This window comes from Anabrus simplex, chromosome 13 (assembly GCF_040414725.1).
Source record: "Anabrus simplex isolate iqAnaSimp1 chromosome 13, ASM4041472v1, whole genome shotgun sequence".
Classification (NCBI taxonomy): domain Eukaryota; kingdom Metazoa; phylum Arthropoda; class Insecta; order Orthoptera; family Tettigoniidae; genus Anabrus; species Anabrus simplex.
Window position 1 is genome coordinate 36,881,164 of NC_090277.1, and position 20,243 is coordinate 36,901,406.

General features: G+C 42.6%; 1 protein-coding gene across 3 annotated transcripts in view; it reads right to left on the minus strand.

The window, feature by feature from the left end:
• Positions 1-5,265: 5,265 nt before the first annotated feature.
• LOC136884690 (gastrula zinc finger protein XlCGF57.1) overlaps positions 5,266-20,243 on the minus strand; it is a 66,501-nt gene continuing 51,523 nt past the window's right edge. For all 3 annotated transcript variants that reach the window (XM_067156962.2, XM_067156960.2, XM_067156959.2), the window contains one exon: positions 5,266-7,143. In XM_067156962.2, coding sequence (XP_067013063.2) covers positions 6,228-7,143 — 916 coding nt within the window. In that variant the 3' untranslated portion in view covers positions 5,266-6,227. The remainder of the gene's footprint in view (positions 7,144-20,243) is intronic.

Genomic DNA, 20,243 nt, shown 5'->3' on the forward strand with positions numbered 1-20,243 from the left:
GACAGTCAGTCCAGCTTTCCTCAAACGATCCAGGACTTCTCTAACATGTTCGACATGTTCTTCGAAGGTTTTTGAGAATATAACCAGGTCATCAAGGTAATTAATGATGAACCTAAACTTAATATCAGAGAGAATAGTGTCTAACAGCCTCGTGAGAACAGCCGCGCCACAAGAGATGCCAAACGGAAGCCTCAGAAATTCATAGAGGTTCCAATCAGTGATGAAAGCGGTCAGTGGAATGGAAGACTTAGACAATGGGACTTGGTAATATGCCTGATTGAGATCTAACACGGTGAAAAACTTGGCACCCGAGAACCACCCAAAACAAGTGTGCAGATCAGGTAAAGGGATGGATTGCAAGATGACCTTGCGGTTTAAAGCTCTGTAGTCGATAACAGCCTTGAAACCTCCAGAGGGTTTAGGTACCAGGAAGACCGGGGAAGCATAGGGAGAGGTAGATGGATGGATCACTCCGTCAGCCAACATTTGGTCATTAATCTTTTTAAGCTGGAGCATACGAGGAGGTGAGAGGCGGTAATGAGGGGATCTGACAGGAGTGTTATCTGATAACTCAATCTGATACTCGAGAACATCAGTAACTCCTAACTTGCTAGTAAACACATCAGGGAAATCATTGCATAGAACACGAATATGTTCAGCTTCCTCCTCACTTAAATGGCTGAGATCCAATTTATCAATTTCACCAACTCCTTCCGGCACTGACTCACCTACACAGGAAACCTTGATTGCACACGAGGAAAGATCCCTAAAATTAAATTTAGAATCAGGAGAAAATTTAAAGAAAAACATCCTAGCTTGAAGATCCATAACTAGCCCCATTTTCGACAAGAACCCTCTCCCTAAAATCATGTTGCAAGACAGGTTGGGTGCCACAAGGCAAGTGATTTTCCAGGTGAAATTCCCAATTCTTACTTTTACCTTTACAGCCCCCAGAATTTCCAACTTGTTCCCATTAGCAGCCACACACTTCACACCAACAGGTAATAGTTCATCCAGTTTACAAGCACTCTTTAGCTTGCAATACCATCCAAAATTAATCATGTTGACAATACTACCAGAATCAATCAAAGCTAACAGGGGTTCGTTATTTACTTCGACTTCAGCAAAGGTACCCTGGGAAACACCACAGGTAGAAATCTTATTACACCTTTGGGGACAGATAACCTCAGGAGAGCCCGGAGACTTTCCAAAATTAGAATTTTTACACTTTATTTGGGAAACTTCTAGTCATTGACCAGATTTAGGAGCAGACAAGGGGCAATTATTCTTAAGATGCTGAGCAGATCCGCAAGTATAGCAACAACCCCTAGAGTTGCGCTTAACTACGGTACAAGCATTCCTGAGGTGATTCCTAGAACCGCAGTTAAAACACTTCTTGGCATTGGCATCCTTATACATAGAAGAGTGGACAGGAGGAACAGGTTTGGCAGGAGGAGGTAAACTTACAGGTCTGGAGGCATCTCCATGCTTGACGTCATCAGCGAAGGAGCATGCAACCTCCAGTTCATCAAAAGTAGTTGGGCACTTACTCAGGGAAAGATAGGACCTGTATGAAGGAGAGATCCCTTTTAAAATTCTTGCCACCATTTCTTCCTCGGGAACAGTAATTTTGAAAACTTTACAGAAAAATCTGAGGTCAAGGATATAAGAAAGTAAATTTTCATGAAGGAACTGTGTCCAAAAACAATGTTGAGGAATTAAGCTCTGTAACGCCAAGGAGGGAATACATTTTTTTAACACCGATTCATTAAAATTCATCAACCTTAAGTTTCGATGAAATGGCCTCAGAGATTTCCTGTTTCAGAATACCTTCACAATGGGAGAAAAGAGCATGAAGGATACCCAAATCATCGATAGAATAAACTTTACCAGAATCCTTCATTTCTACTAGAAACCGCAGAAAACGAATGCTTTCCTCAATCGAATCTACTGAGAAATTTTTCACCCCATGGAAAAGCTCCTTTAAAGGGTTGTAGGTGGGAGTAAGGCTCATTTTAGACAACAAACTTTCCAGGACGGGAGAGGCAGCACAACATAAGCCTTGGTTATTAGGAGGGGTAACTACATGGTTTGAGGAACACAGAGGAATAGGGTCAGAAGGATTACATTTTTGACTGATTTTTAGGTTATCCATATCTCTGCTGGCAATCATCAGGTCCAGCTCAGCGGAAATGCTAGAGGCAATAGCCAACAATTTGGTGCACTGAGAGATAAACTCGGGTTTAGGTTTAAGCGACAACAAATCGTGGATCCTTCCCAAGTAGTGATATACTCTGGCCTTTAAACGGTCAATTTGTGCTTTAGTAGGAGACAATTCCAAGAACTCTTCCCTTATTACTTCTATCTCGGTCAGGGCCTCAGTGATAAAATGAAGTGACTCACCAACATTGCTGGGGCGAACACGAGAAGGATTAATGGGCACCTGAATAAGCTCGGAAAGAAGATTAGCACAATCAGCAACAGAACCCGCTGGACTAGCTCCACGTATCGCTAGCTCATAGGTTAACTCTCCCTTACGGAGCTTGTGGGGAAACAGGACTGCTCGAGACATCGTGGAGGTACATGCAACAAAATTCCAACAAATTAATCAAGATAAATGCGCTTCTTTTCACAAAAGTAAGTAACCTTTAAGACCATTTGCCTTTTTTCCACCACTCAACCATTTGACACACTGTACAGTTTTCAAGAAAGGGGGATACGACCGACCTACAGGTAATTAACACTAGCACGAGCGTAGTCAACTTAGGAACCACGCTCTGAAACTACCACTTACTGCCCCACCAGTTAGGTTACCCGGTGCCAACTAAACTGATTGGCAGTAAAAACACAACACAGGACAAAGATCCAGTTGAAAGGAACAAAACGGAAGCGTGATAAACACTACACACCCAGAAAACACCAAAAGGAACATAGTAAAAGGCAAACTTACCTCCAGGTGGTAGAAAAAAAACAGGTGGATCAAGCTACCAACCGACAGTGTGTCAAATAAATGTTGCGTGGAAATAAAGACAAAACTTTCTTTTTTTAAAAAAAAAGAATATATATAATTCATGAAACTCAGATTAACAAATTAAAAAAAGACATCCTCATAGTTAGTAATATTAGAAAAAAAAAACTAGGTACCAGAAACTAAATAAAATCAGATGACATAGGATTAAAATAAGGAGGCCTTTAAAATTCAAAGAGATTAATTAAAATTAGGTAAAATAAGGGAACCAGACCTCACTTAAAACCACAGGAAATACACAATTAAACTCAAGAAACACCGAAAGATAAATTAATGAAAAATCATTTGAAACCGCCGGTCGGTAAGAAAATAATGAAAGTAAATTAAATGGTACCTTGAGTTTGAAACAGACCAAAATTAAGAAATTAAAACACAAAACGCCAGTCGGCAAGAAAGATATAGGCTGCAGAAAGGATTACAATCACCTCAACCAGTTTACTTAGCAACAACCACCAAATCATTTATCAGAGGATTCCATTTGGAAAGGATACTTCGTTAAAAATTAGAAAATACAACCTTCTTGGTTCACCGTTATTCCTTGAGAGGTTCCTACTCTCTATCCGTTTCACATCAGCAAACGGGGAACCATTAATACAGTGGGAGTTCCAGTCATGGGATGCTAAGTGCTTTTCATAATAAGTTACCAAGGGAAAGAAACCCACCACTACAAACATAGAAGGAAAAGGGAAAGAGAGCAACTGGGGTGCCCAAGAAACAGTAAATACACAACGGGGTGTCAAAAATACTGAACCAACATCAGATAGGGTAGTCTCCCAACATAAAAAATCATCACCAACATCATTCCATTTCAAAATCAACATCCATTACCCAGGCAACAAAAGCAATTGTTAAACCATGGGAGAACCAATCCCGATGGAAGGACCAACAATGGCACCAAAACAATGGAGGCCAGAAGGGCAAAAATCATACGCAAAACACGTTTAAAGCCCCCCCCCCCCAAAAATAAAGGATATTAAATTAAAATAAACCAGCATAGCACAAGTAATCCCCACTGGATCTCCCATGTATTACCCTACTTTTAAAAAACAAAATTAATTTCAGAGCAGCAGTAACATCATTACGGAGTGATGATGATAATAATAATAATAATAATAATAATAATAATAATAATAATAATAATAATAATAATAATAAAAATTTTACACCACTGTTTTTCTTTGGAAATTACCCCAAGTAACACTTAAATTCCATTACGAGAAATGTTATACACTAGGTACTCAGAATTAACAAGGTCTTTTCAACCCGATACTTTGTTTTGGAAGAGCACAATAATTTTACCCAACAATGAAAAGGTCCACATCATTATAATCAAAACGCACAACTTTGATAATTAATAAGTTTCCTCCGAAGAAATCACACGAACAGTTCACCGCTGATGAAAATACCAAAATAACAAAGGTTGACTTACAGGTTGGTTGCTTGCTCAATCAGTAGTATGATTTATACATGGCTCGGCCATGTGCACTTTACCAGTTGAAGATCTTCCTTCGCAGCATATTAAAAACAATCACTCACTACGAGGTTACCAATTGAGAATATAAAGAAAATATGATGAGGGTGTGGAGCACATCCCCACATCCTTATGATTTACTATCCACCGTCCATGATGCTATCCCAAAGCATTGCTTTGAGTTCAGAACGCCAACGACTTTTAGCCATGATTGCAAAGCAGCAACTGCTCGCTTCGCTTCCCTCTCTCTCGCGCCAGAGAGAGTGTCTACATCAAGATGGCTGACACCAAGCGCTGATTGGCCGGAGCAGCTTCAAGGAGAAAGGGGATAAATAGTTCCCATTATAGCCGTAGATAGCGGTAACAATCAGAGCTCACATGCGCTCGCAGAGTTAAACATGAAAAACAGTGAGAACACCGTAAAAGCAGAAGAAAATTACAATACAGTTTTCTACACCGTAATAGGCAAACTCAAAACGTTGGTGGAAAGGAGACAAAACGAAACCTCGGTTTCAATCTTCACACTTATATCAACAGTTTGGCCATAGCGCGGAATGACAAAAAAGATGTATTTAAGACCTGCATTTTCACTGAAGGTCGTATCTCATACGTACCAACAGTAAGCATTTTCCTGTATACGTGAACAGGTGTGTTCGGAAATTACATTTCTTATTAAAAGTTACTTATTTTATTATTTATCAGGTGATGAATCTATGTACACGCATGTATATAGCTTCAGGATAAATGTGCATAGTCATAAGTCCGTACAATACTACAACTCTAGATCTAGCATTTTGACCCAATCAACAGCTTCATGCGATGTGCGGTGAATGTCCATTAGCGTTCCTTTTAAAGCTCGATTTGGGCAGTCAGCAACAATGTGGCGGATTGACTGAGAAGACACCACAATCACAATCTGCAGAGCTAGTCCAACCCCATTTGCACAACAGATAACCACATCTGCCTTGTCCAGTTCTTATACGATTGATGATTCTAACAATGTCGTCTACGTTGCTTCACATCCATAGGTTTAACCACTACACTGCCCTACACGTGTCCCACGGGTGGTGCAAGAAAGTAACAGTAATAAGATGAGACCAAACTGTCAGAAACGGCCTCTCGGTTAAAGAGTGAACAAGATGTGTGGTTCTTTTCAGAACCTGGAAGTTCGTAGATTTGGACCATCGCTGAGCATTTATCAATTGAATATCGATGGGATTAGTCAAGCAAATGTGAGAATCCTTCCAGAATTGCACTGAAATTTGCAGTCGATGTCATCGTGCTTGAAATAAAAGTTACTACCTCATTATTTTACGATTGTCGGCGCTTTCAAATATTGTTGAACATATGTTTTTGCAAATTATACTTAAGGAAACGTGACCTCAGCATTCGTGATAGAAGAGTGAATGCCTTAATTATGTGTATACAGTTGTTTAACCGTGATTTAATATCGAATCATTTTACCACAATCAGTACATTAATATCAGCACACTCCAAGTATTAGTGATTAGTTGTATTTCAAGATTACAGTACATATTCATAATATCAATTCGGACGAAATCCGTTTTCTCTACCCAGACGTGCCCATCACTCTGCACTGAACTGAGTGATCAGGTGTCTATTTAGTGTGCACATATAACGAAATCTCCGACAGCATTCCTTGCTATGAGTTAGCACGTTTGATTTAAGGGTGAACTTTTGACAAACGTCTTACCACAATCCTCACCACTAGGGAGACGTTTGTCTACTATGGGTAAGCGCGTGTCTATTAAGGTTGCCGTTACGACGGAAAAGTCTACCACAATCCTCACATTGGTACGGACGCTCTCCACTATGTATTACAATGTGATTTTTAAGGGTAGCCTTGTGATTAAACTTCCTACCACATTCGCTACAAACATGTGGACTATCCCGAGTACAAAGGTGTCTTGTAAGCGCGACCCTTGTTCGAAACCTCCTATTACATAGGTCACAGCAAAATGGCAGCTCTGCACTATGCGCGAGGACGTGTCTGCGCAGTGTACTGCTGTGACGAAAGCTTCTGCTGCACTCTTCACAGGAGAATGGCCGCTCGCCACTGTGGACGAGGAGGTGAGCTCTTAAATTGCACTTTCCACGAAATTTTTTACCACACATCCCACAAGTATATGGAAAAATACCAGCATGGATCAGGAGATGGTCCTTGAGTTTAGCTTTTTCCCTAAAGCTTTTACCGCATTCCCCACATAAGTGCGGACGAACTACACAACGGGAACGATTTTCGGTATGCGTTATCATATGCGTATTTAAATTGCCCTTCTGCCGAAAACCCTTACCACACACTTTGCAACAATACGGGCGTTCATCAGTATGGATCAACAGGTGCTTATTTAAATGACCCATACTTCGGAAACCCTTACGACAGACGTTACAACAATATGGGCGCTCATCAGTATGAACAAGCATGTGTCTTTCGAACCAAGATTTCCGCGAAAACTTCTTACCACACTCTTTGCAACTGTGTATGCCTTCTTCAGGTGGATTCATTGGCTGTTCCCGAGAAAACAGCAGCATGTCACGTACATTATGAGCTGGCAAATCGCACATCAGATCGTTTCCTTTTTCCAATATATTGCAGCTACAATCGCCTACATCCAATGGAAGGCTAGAATAAAGGACACATTTATGAGTAAGACAGCAAGCTCAAATACAGAATCCAAAAGCAAACTCAGTGTAGATTCCAAAATTATTCACTTAAAATTACAAGGAAACTCAGTCACAAAAATCTGAACAGCCTAACATCACCATGGGCAGAATAATTCACAAAAAATGAGGTTGTCTTGAATGCATACTTTCGGATATTTTACAAAGTTATGATATTTACCCACAGTAAGAATTGGTACTAAAATCACTAAGATTTGTTATCTACTTGCGTATTCCACACAACAACTCAGGCTTACTGAGGACACATACCTATAGAACAGGACGCACGGCTCTCTTCTTCTCTCTGTTCACTCTACAATGTTTTCAAATAGTGGCCACACACTTTACACATATTACACATCAAAACATAGATTTACATGCTGATGAAAGGTGATCCAAAGTAGGTCAAATTAAAATTACTTCATTCACAAACAAACAAGGCGTCCACGTCAGTGGCAAATGATAACCAAAAGTACATTATTATTATCAACCATTAATTTTTGAATTAAAAAAGAAGAAAATATCCTAAAATATAGCAGTATACAATTTACATTAATAATTTTTCTATTAAACACACCTCCGCCATTGCTGGCAGGACCTAGTGTTTACAGAGCATTATGTCTTCTGGTACTGGCTAGAGCAATTTTGTTACTTTCAAAGATCTGTCTCTGTCTTATCCTTGACTTTGACATTATGAAAGTGACTGAGATATGAGTGATGCTAGTAATGCCAGTCCTTATGCAGCCAGTCCCTGCTACGAATGGTGTGAAAATGTTGCTCATAGTCGGTTGGTCTTCAGTGGGCTTGGCAGACTGATATGTAATAACAACTCTGGCTCGGTGAGGAAAGAAATGGGAAACTACCTCACTCCTCATTTCTCTAGTACGCCTCTTCAGTGATGCCTAACCCATCTATAACAGCTGATGGCACAGGTGTTGAGGATCCCACCAGTGGCATCGCTGATGGACTGAACATACATACATTAAACACACAGCTCATTCTTAATAAATTCATCTTATTTACAAAATTCTACTCATAATAAATACTGCACTTAGACATAATGATCTCGTACTGTACCCGGAACGCTGGTCCAGCACTAGAGTTAAGTATTTCAAACTTAAAACATGCGCTGCGAACCAACGTAGCATCTGGCAACAGAGGGAGCATGCTACGAGTGACATAGGGCAAGTGACGTAGGAGCCAGCCCTAGCTCGCTAAGACTATGTTCCATCAAACAGCAAACATTCCAAACCTTCTATCATAAATAACTCGATTAGGAATTGTACCAGGAATATAATAATAACACCACAGTATACACCATTTTAGTATCTCTAATACCAACCAAGTCTCGTTCAAACCCACAACAGATTAAGGAAGATAATGAATGAAATGTAATTGCTGCAATCTCCACTACTTTGCTATAAAAGGGGAGCAAAAATTCTATACGACACATTCTTGTCCCACAGTCAAACCAGGATGGTTGGCTGGTGGATGTCTGCATCACGATGTGACAGTATGGAACAGAAGACTACAGTCAATGAAATTATGGTGAGAAGTGATTGAAATATTTTAATAGTCTAGCAAACTTATCATTTTGATCGACTGCGTTAGCACTTGTATTTTCTCAAGTGTTACATACTTCAAAGTAATAGAAGTATTTCAGGAGATAGTGAGAATCTGGAACAGTTTATTCAATCTTGTATTTTCTCAGGTGGTTAATATCTCAAAGTGATTGAAATATTTCTGCAAATAGCGAACTTCGAATCTGGAGCATTGAATAAGGACTTGGGTTCTCCCAAGTGTTAAATACCTGAAAATGATAGGTACATTTTTGTTGATAGCAAACTTTGAACATTGAACAGTGCATTTGGACTGGAATTTTTCAGTGAAATCTGAATTAAAACTTCACGTGTGAATTCACTTATAATTTCATGGTAACATTAAATAAACAAAGGACTATTCATGAACAGAACTAATTTTAACTATCAATGTGTTATAAAGCGTCACCAGTATTAATATTAGTGCCTGAACGTGAACATGACAGTGCATGTGAACGGAACTGATTTCACACGCAAAGCATTTCACTTCCTCTACACAAGTGAAGTAATTACCATTCATAGCATCCGGACAGTCTTAGATAAACTTTGTAGATACATGTAAAACAATTATAAGCCATAGAACACTTCAAATAATTGTGCTATATTCTTCAAATCTTAAAAGCTTAAGTGAACTATTTCTGTGCAAAGGGCCCCAAGGATTGTGGGTACAATTCCATTAATACTCAGCTGCATATAAGTTAATTGCTTTATTTTTTCAAGTGACTAGTTTATTTGTGGATTTGATTCCCCTGACATTCGGCCACATGAAAGTCAATTGATCCATTTTCTCAAGTGACTAGTTTATTTGCGGGTTCAATTCAATTAACATTTGGCTGCATTAAAGTTAAGTTCTCTATTTTCTCAAGTGAACAGTTTACTTGCCTTAAGAAAATATATATATTTTTGATTATGATCTTCAACATGGCATCAGTGCATTTACTTTCTTCAATTCAGAAATTACACGTCAGACTACACATCCATGGCTTACATATGCATATTCAAGCTATTCTTCCAAGTGAGAGATCTTGGCATACCAAACTCCTAGACCACCAAGACCTTCAAGAATTACTAGAACCTATAGAGGTTATAGAGCATCCCTCGGAGTATACATGGTTCCATGGTGCGAGAGCTGATCCATGGTGAGGACGGGAGGAATAGCAGGGCAATGTGGGACATAGCCAGCCACAGAACAGAGGAAGGTCACACCCAATTCATCTTCTACTGTACTGAGGTGATAAGAACTTTGACCAAAAAAAAAAACAGTTTAAAAAAAATTTAGAACTTCATTCAAAGCAAATCCTCTCATTCTCTGTACCACTCCAATTTAATGTGCAAAACACGCCTGCATAGCATTTTGTGCTCTTCAAGCCTAAAGTATGGGCATTTCCTGTTACAATACAGTACGTAGAATTGCATCAACTAGTACTATACAATGGCCCAAAAATTTAAATTACATTATGTTTTTCCTATTTTGGCACCTATCACGCATGACGACCTGCCGTCCCCTTACCAGAGCCTATTTTTCAGAGTTCTGGAAAGTCTTTTACTGCTACCGTTCAGGTCCCACGACCCTCAAAAACGTCACTGTACTTCACTCCTATGGGCAGTACCCAACTGGAGCTGTGCAATCTCCATAGACAAAGAGTTGGAATTAATTTACTCACAAAAATTCTTTATACAAAATAACATGCACAGGTCAGATGCCCTCAAATATTTAATTTTATTTCTCTGTTGCAGTTTATTCTTTTTTTCGATTATCTGTACAGATTCTGGAAAGTAACCAAACCCTTATCCTGGTAACCTGTTATGCATCTTCACTCCTTTCCTAATCATTGAAAATTTGCCTCAATTGCTTGAGCTAAAACCCCATGTAGTTTTATAATTGTTGTCAGCCATGCCGACATAATTATCTTAAACTGAAGACTCTCTCGGATATACCTCCCCCCACCTATTCTCCTGTATAGGCTCTATATAATTCTTTAAGACTAGTCCTCTCTCTTCTCTTCTTTAAAGCATCCCATAATGGTTATCTAATTTTTCAGGTATATTACTTTTTCTCCTGAAATCCAGTTACAAATCTTGCCGCTTTCCTCTGCACACCATCTATTTCTTTTATTAGGTATTCCTGATGAGAATCCCAAACACTGTTTGCATATTCACATAAAGGACAAACCATACTTACGTAACATCACCAACAACTACTTTCCACTCAATTTCAAGCAAATTAGGTCTCCTGCATTTAATATAGTAACATTATTATTGTTTTGATGAGTATAATCTATTAGTTTCTGGAAACATTTCCGTGTATCTTTCCTCCCTTCAATGCCTATATGTTCCTACAATTCCCACCTGCTTCATATTATCAACAACTAATTTCATCCTTAAATATCATCTCATTCACCAGTAAACCATTAATGTCAGCAGTAAGTTTCCTTCACAAAAACAAACATCCCATTCCAATATTTTATATCCTCAATCTCTGTGACAGCACTTCTGGAAATATTTACCTATTACCACCCCTTCACTCAACTGCAATCTACGATTCCAGTCCTTTTCATGTTACTCTCATCAGATTCTATCAATATACTGAAATTTAATTGCTAATTTACTACTCTTTGATAGTTTACCAAGAGCAATCTCCGAACCCCTCCCTCCCTAAAAACTGACTGTTGCAATTGGGTAACTTAAATTTCCTTCCTCTCCTGGTTTGTTTCCTGAATTTCCTGGGTCTGTTCTTTTGTACTCCTTTCAGTGCCTCCAATTAGTTTTTAAGAGTATGAAAGTGCAATTATATTGAACCATATCGTTCATGAAAAGAGAAATTGATATTTGTGACTGTGACATAGCGTCAGAGCATCAAAGTCACAATTGGCAGGAAGCCAAGCTGAGCATTTTTGGGTGCATGAAGCCTGCAGTGATAAGGTGTGGCCCAGAGTGTGAGCGAGACGGTATAGTGGTGAAACGATGGAGATACTCAGGTTCTGTCTGGGGAATTACATTTACGAAATTACTAAAAATTAAAGCTGCAAGATTCAGGCTTGACATTTTTGGAAATCAGGCCACATCTACTCTCCTGGAAAGATGTTAGAGAAATGATAACCACAGTTACATTCCTCATAATTTACTGAAAGACATGAAGTGTTTTGAGATGGTATTAAGCCATGTTTTTCATAATACAACATTTGATGATGATGCTTGTTGTTTTAAGGGGCCTAACATCGAAGGTCATCGGCCCCTAATGGAATATGATGGACGACATGATACATGATATTCAAATTTTTTTAAATGTATCCACTGACAAGAGTTAAAAAATATGGTGATGAAAAAATGAGTATAAGATTAAAACAGCAGTGGATCTAATTCGCAATGCTTTATTTCTAATAAAATAAGAGAAAATACAGGGAGAAAAGGAATAAGGCATTGCCTGGTGGTGCATATATATATACTTCATTTACATTAGACGTTAAAATAACACATTAAAATACGCAACACAAACTAAAATGAAGTCAATAGGTTAAAAGCGCAATTGAAACAAATACACGAAGACAAAGGACATCGCTAGACACGGTAAAACAGACCACTATCCCTCATAAAGCGGATTACGAGGTCTGCTGACTGCTCATCATCTTGCAAGGTAAGGGAGATGGTATCCGGAAGGTTAAGACTACGGCGATGATCGACCAGGTCCATACACTCCGTAAGGATGTGTACCACGGTAAGATGGTCGCCGCAGGTACACACCGGAGCGGGTTCTCCTTTCAAAAGATGCGAGTGAGTTATGACACCGTGGCCGATCCGAAGATGACATACTACCACGGCTCCCCTTCGCAAAGCCCAAAGTGAAGTCCTCCATACCTTCGTTGTTCCTTTTATCGCTCTCAGCTTATTGGGAAGTGGAATGGCCTGCCACTCCATCTCCCAATGAGACATGACCAGATGTCTCAGCTGAGAGTGAATATCACTTGCTGGAATCTTGAAAGGCAACAGGGGCAGTGTAACTGCCTCCTTGGCAGCCCGATCTGCTAACTCATTTCCCTCGATGCCCATGTGGCTTGAGAGCCACAGAAACGTAATTCTGGTGCCGGCATCCGAACACCCGGCCAGCAGGTCCTGGATCCGCTGCACCAGAGGGTGCTGAGGGAAACAGGTATCAATAGACTGGAGTGAACTCAAGGAGTCAGTACACACAAGAAAGTGACGGCGTTCATTGTACAGTGCGTACTGCAAAGCTCTACAGATAGCATAGAGCTCTGCTGTGTACACACTACAGGTTTCCGGGAGAGCGAAAAGAATCCTATCATTGTCGACAACGAACGCACAGCCCACCTTCGTGTCCGTCCTTGAACCATCCGTGTAGACGACGACTGAGCCTGGATAGCGGCCAACGACTGACAGGAAGAGCCTCCGATAAATTGAAGGGTCCGTGTTTTCCTCGGGCCAGTGTGTAGGTCCAGGATTATTTCAGGTCGCCGTACTACCCACGGAGGTACCCCACTTGGTTGTCTGACAAGGCAAGGAACCGAAGGTACGTCAAACAATCTGTAACTGCTATCTAAACGTATTCCAAACGGCTGCGTTGCTCGGGGACGAGCGGCGTACAGCAAACGCTTGCCATTGTTGAAAATGCTAGAATAGCTTGGATGAAGTGGCATCTGTCGCAAATTAGCAGCATAGGTAAGAAGCAGTTGCTGGCGCCTCAGGTGTAAAGGCGGCACAACAGACTCAGCGAGCAGGCTAGCTATGGGGCTTGTACGAAAAGCTCCCGTCGCTAACCGAACCCCGCTGTGGTGAATGCTGTTTAGCTACGCAAGAACGCTTGGTCTTGCTGAGCAATATGATGCACTGCCGTAGTCTAGGCGAGATAAAATATGTGCCCTATAGAATCGTAGGAGCACCGCGCGGTCAGCCCCCCAAGAAGTGCTGCTAAGAAACTTCATGATATTAAGCTTCTTAGCACATTGCACTTTCAACTGCCGCACATGTGGCTCCCACGATAATTTATTATCGAAAAGATCCCAAGAAATCGGTAAGTGTCAGCTACAGGGATAGCTACATTTCCTAAATAAAGTTCAGGAGGAGGGTGAAGAGAACGTTGGCGACAAAAGTGGACAACACAGGTCTTTGTGGTGGAAAAACGAAAGCCATGTTCTAAGGTCCACTGCTCTACCCTCCTAATAGCTTGCTGTAACTGTCGCTCTGCGACTGCCATACTGCACGAGCTATAGTGCAGAGCAAAATCGTCCACATATAGGAACGGTATTACGGCTAGACCAGCAGCAGCGACAATACCGTTTATGGCAATCACGAACAAAGTGACACTAAGAACCGATCCCTGTGGGGCTCCATTTTCTTGAACGTGGTATTGGGAATATGTCGTCCCTACTCGGACACAGAATAGACGGAGGGACAAAAAATTTGCAATAAATACCGGTAAGTTACCTCGGAATCTCCATTGATGCAGGGCTGAAAGGATGCCATATCGCCAGGTGGTGTCGTAGGCCTTCTCCAAGTCAAAGAAGACAGCTATAAGTGCTGTTTGCAGAGAAACGCATCCTGGATAGAGCTCTACAGGCGTACCAAGTGGATCTAGCGCTCGAAAACCACATTGGTACTTGGACAAGAGTCCTTGTTTCTCCAGACGCCACACGAGTCTGCGATTTACCATCCTCCCAAATAGCTTACACAGGCAGTTTGTAAAACAAATTGGTCTGTAACTTCCTGCATACTTAGGACCTTTGTCAGGCTTGAGGACAGGGATGAATATGCCCTCTCGCCACTCAGACGGAAAATCACCCTCTATCCAGATTCGGTTGAACACACGAAGGAGATATAGTAAACTATCATCACTAAGGTGTTTCAACATCTGGTTATGGATGTTGTCCGGTCCAGGAGACGTGACCTTGCAAAGCGCTAAGGCACTGCGGAGTTCCCACTCCGTAAAGGGCACGTTGTAGTCCTCTGAAGCTTGGGTGGCAAAACTTTTTTTCCTGCTAGTTGCTTTACGTCACACCGACACAGATAGGTCTTATGGCAACGATGGGATAGGAAAGGCCTAGGAGTTGGAAGGAAACGGCTGTGACCTTAATTAAGGTACAGCCCCAGCATTTGCCTGGTGTGAAAATGGGAAACCACGGAAAACGATCTTCAGGGCTGCCGACAGTGGGGCTCGAACCCACGATCTCCCGGATGCAAGCTCACAGCCGCGCGCCTCTAGGTGGCAAAACTAAGGTGCCAACGTTCTGCCTTCCGCTTCAGAGGGAAGAAATCAGGATAGTAATTCCCGGAGCCAGAGACATCCGCGAAATGACTACCGAGATGGTTAGCAATCGCGAGGGGATCAGTGGCGACACTGCCTGCAATGGAAATTCCCGGTACAGCAGATGATCCTTGAATACCCGAAATTCGTCGAAGTTTCGTCCACACTTAAGATGATGGAGTATGTGACGTCATGGAGGACACATATCTCTCCCATGAAGCCTTCTTACTTTGTCGAATAAGAACTCGCGCCTTAGCGCGGAGTTTCTTAAATGTTACCAAGTTGACCACAGTAGGCTGTCGACGGTAACGTTTATGAGCACGGCGGCGTTCTTTGATGGCTGCTGCTACTTCATCGTTCCACCAAGGAAGGAGTTTTCGACGAGGAGTCCCCGGGAAGAATGGAATGGACTCCTCAGCAGCAGCAAGAATAACTTGGGTGACGTAAGTTATTTCCTCGCCGACTCTCCGCCTGATATCGTAATTAAAGACAGCTAGTGATATGTACTTTGGCCAATCAGCATGTTTAAGTATCCATCGAGGGGGAGCCTCGATGGATTTATGTTTCAACAAAGTAAGGATGATGGGAAAATGGTCACTGTCAGAGATCATCGTGTGTATGCCACCGAAACAGTGGAACCAACGTTCGGCTGCATAGACTTATGTCTATGCGAGAATATGTACCGTAACGCACACTAAAGTGAGTTGGTTCCCCCGTGTTCAAAATACATAAATCCAGCTCTGTTACTAATGTTTCCAGCTCTCTCCCCCTGGGGCAAGGCGTCTCAGAGCCCCATATGGGATGATGGGCGTTAAAATCGCCCAATAAGAGGAAGGGAGGTGGAAGCTGATCTATAAGATCAGTGACATCAGTTATGTAAAGAGCTTGACCTGGTGGAAAATAAACATTACACACTGTTGTTATGACAGGCAGCGGAACGCGAACAGCTACAGCCTCGAGGGGAGTTCTTAATGGAACCTCTTCGCTGTAAGTATCAGAACGTACAAAAATGTCAACAGCACCGGAAGCCCGGTGTGCGTAGTACCGTTCTGTCGAGTATAGTCTGAAATTTCTCAAGATAGTATGATGATCAGGTCTGAAGTTGGTCTCCTGAATACAAACTATACTCGCTGCGTACTCACTAATGAGCTGACGTAACTCAGCAAGATGCCTGTCATAACCGTTACAATTCCGCTGTAACAGTGCCATAGTGTGGACTATAAAAGGAGTGTTAGGTTATGAGCGACAAAATGCTCGTAAGCCTAAACACTATCTACTTCTACATCCGTACATGTACAGGACAGCGCGACATCCATCCCATCATCAAAGGCAGGGGTGCCGCCCAGAACTTCGACGCTTGTCGGGGGCGAGTAGTTCCCCTACGAGGAGAGCGAGCAGGTTTGAGAGCAGGAGTGCCTCCTGGCGCAGACTCATACCCCCCAGATGGGGGGCATGACTTCTCCTTCGCAGGGGAAGGCCGAGAGCGCTCAGCACAGGCGCTCTTCTTCCCCTTCTTTTTTTCGAGTTTAGACGGGCTGGGAGATGATTTCCCAGCCCTGGTCGACGATGCTGCCTCAGCCGGCTGGGGCACGACTTTCGTTGACCTCCTAGGGGGGGAGACTTAGTCTTCCCCCTTTGCTGTGCCGGCTGGGAACTACCAGCCTGCACAGACTTCTGGTTGGTCGAAGGCGGGGTAGTCCCCCCTTCGAGCTTTGACTAGTTGCGACGTTGCTGGGGACAGCAACAGTCGCCTTGGGCGCAGCGGTCTGGACAGATGTCGCGGTTGTAAATGACGAACCTGGAAGACTCTGAGCTATCAAGCTATAGTCAAGTGTACGGGCAGGTGTATTCGTAGAATTAAACTTACTGTGCCCTTCCTGGTAGGAAAGACCAGCCAGGGTCTTGATCTCCTGGATCTTTTTCTCACTCAGGTATGTCGGACAATTCCGATCCCGAGGAGAATGAAAACCGGAGCAGTTAGTGCACTTGTATGGAGTTGTGCACTCCTCCGCGCCGTGAGCTACTCGTCCACATGTACCACATACAGCCTGATTCGAACAGCGAGATACCATATGTCCGAATCGCTGGCATTGATAGCATCGCATAGGAGACGGGATGTACGGCCTCACATCGCAACGATAAGTTGTTACCTTGACTTTCTCTGGTAACACTGACAACTTGAAAGAGACAATGAAGGTACCAGTGGCAACGTCTTCACCGTTGACCTTGCACGTAATGCGCTGGACGTGTGTCACGCCACGGTTCTTCATGTCTTCCATCAACTCATCGTCAGTGTTCAAAATAAGGTCGCGGTGAAAGATGACTCCGCGAACCAGGTTCAAGGACTTATGCTCCTCCACTTTGACGGGGATTTCGCCAAAGTGCTCGCACTTAAGCAACTGATCAGCTTGCAATGCTGTACGAGGCTTTAGAAGCAAACTACCGTTGCGCATTTTTTTAAGTTCCTCCAGTTCGCCGTAGACGCCTTCGATGTGCCTACTAAAAAGGATCGACTTCACCAGCTTAAAATCGTGCCCATCGGTTCTGGTAGCGACCAGAAACCTAGGGAAGCTGGATCCCATTCCTTCACGCTGCGCATGTTCCTAGGGAGTTGAACCTCTCAGGGAAGCAAAAGTTAAAGACTTAGGTGCGGGACCACCTTGAGAGAGCCGACTTCGTTTGGAAGCCATGCCCGATAGCTTCCTCCCCGAATGCCACCCACTCCGAACCAAGCAGCCAAGGCAATACCCACCTGGTCGTAGCAGGTACTGCCCGGAGTCCGATGTTGGACGATGCCTAATACGGGATGACTGAGGCAATGAGCACTAGGACTCCCTTCCTCCAGTCACCCGCAATAGCATGTACCCCATAGCATGTACAGAGTACTAAATAGAGAAAAAAATAAAAAAATAATTAATAATAATATGTCCTTCTGGCATTCGGCTATGCGGGGACCTGTGTTGTCAGGCGGATACTACTGCCAAGGTACATGGCACTCCCACCACGCAATGGTCCTGGGTGGACAGTTGCGGGCTTTTGGGCGTAATCGCACACGTAAGAGGCCCATCTCCGGGCAGCATGCACATCAAAATTTAGAAATGGTCTACATCTGACCCTCGGAAAAATAATAAAAAATAAAGAGGGGAACATGGCCACATGACCCTTTAAGTCGCCTTCTACGATAGGCAGGGATTACCTGTGAATGTACTCAACCCCTCCCATCCACAGGAGGTCCAAGACATTATACCAAACCGCAATCCATCTCCGCGCCTAGGTCGCCCCTTTTAGTCGACTCATACGACAGGCAGGGGGTACCGCGTGTGTGTTCTACATGTGCGTCCCCCACCCGCAGGGGGTAGTGTGTTCGGTCCGCGAGGGGTATTTTATTTCCCTCAAGTCCGCCGGCAAGCCGGTTAGGACCCCCCTATCCGCCACCTGGGACGCACCACGTGGTAGTATCACCTCTCCCCCTGCTGCGCCTTCGTAGCAGGTTCGTGAAATACAACATTTGGGCGGAAACGATGGGAACATAGCTACTCACTTCACTTTGATCTGAAGTGTGTAACTTTGTAAAGCTCAGGGCCTGGTGTCACCTACTGTTTCTTATAAACAGTGAGAGACGTGAAGAGACCCAGTATTCCATTCTAACATTTTCTCCAGCGCGGTAGTGAGTATGTCGGTCCGGCTGATGACTGCGCTGTGAACTTGCCACTGAACGAATACTTCATCATAGAAGCTGTATAGGCAAACTGTGTGCAATTCAAGATAGGATTATAGCTAGAACCTGAACTAGAACGTGAAGATTTACAGACTTCTAACTATGTATTATGTGTGATTGAGTACAGGTCGTTAACCATGTACATTTCCAGCTAGCTAGGCCATAACCTTTGCCTAAACATAAAGTCAAACTTCTAAAAAGCATTCGTGTACAGTTGAGCACGAGGCATTGGCCAAGTACATTTTGACTAGTGAGGCGATAATCACTGACTAAACACAAAGTTAAATTTATAACAGGAGTTCGCATGAGATTAGCTTTAGGAATTCAATAAGTACATCTGGCTTGATAAGAACGCAGATTTATGCCCTAAAGTAAATAAGAGAGTAGGAGAATTTGGAGTGCATCGCAGACAACTGAATACGTGTTTGATTGCAGTTAGTACCATGGAAAATAAAACAGCTGTAAATAGCACGAGACCTTCCAACATTTAATCCCAAGAAGACGGCATCATGATGAAGCCATTCCAGGAGCTGAGTCCAGAACTGTCAACCCAGGATGACGACAGCCCGATGATGGGCTAAATACAACTACAGAGTCTGCGGTGGATGGATCATGAGGTCTACTATATTAATATAAGCTGAATAGGTTTCTTTTGGCATGAGTTAGGGACAGCGATTTTCGCAGATATTTTATTTTCAATTTCATTTTAATCTTTATTTAAGCCCTTTTGGCAATCAAATGTAAATACCAGGACTAATGCATGTGTAGCCAGTATTTTAGCTTTCTTTATTATGGGTAACAACTGAGATAGGTAAAATCTGTCATGTAAATGTTTCATTTTATTCCTTTGTATGTGATAACGCAGTTAGTTAAAAACCAGAGTCTTTGAAACATAAGGATCCACTGCCTTATAGTGTTGAGAGGGAACTCATTTTGACTTGCTGACCTAGTTAAAGTCAGGATTTGCATGTTTATCTGTGTGCATGAATTTCACAGGAAGGGGCAAAGCAGTCGAGTACATCAACATTGAAACAATCAGGGTTAATGAATTTTGCAGGCGGGGCATTTTTACAATTGTGCACTCGATTTGAATCAGGGACAATGAGATACAATGGACAGATGATACTCCATAGATTTTGATTGAGAGATGATATATGGAAGAGTTTGCAGAGGATGAAATTGACCTGATATGAGGTCAGACACGCATGCCTTCATGTGAATCAGAATAGAATGATCTCCGTATGTATTATGAACAGGCCCAGGGAGCTGAAGGAATGCCCACCATGAGAGAAGCGGAATGTTAGGGTTCTCGTCCACTGGAAGTGGAAACCTGCGAAAAGCTGCGATGACGAACTCGCACGAACATGCACAAAAAAGGCCGAACGATCCAAACTGCTGAATTCAAGTGAGACTGCCTCCATTGGAGCCAGCATTGTTCGTCAGTGAATGTACGAATACCTGAGAACTGCAAACCATCCAGACTGATTAGG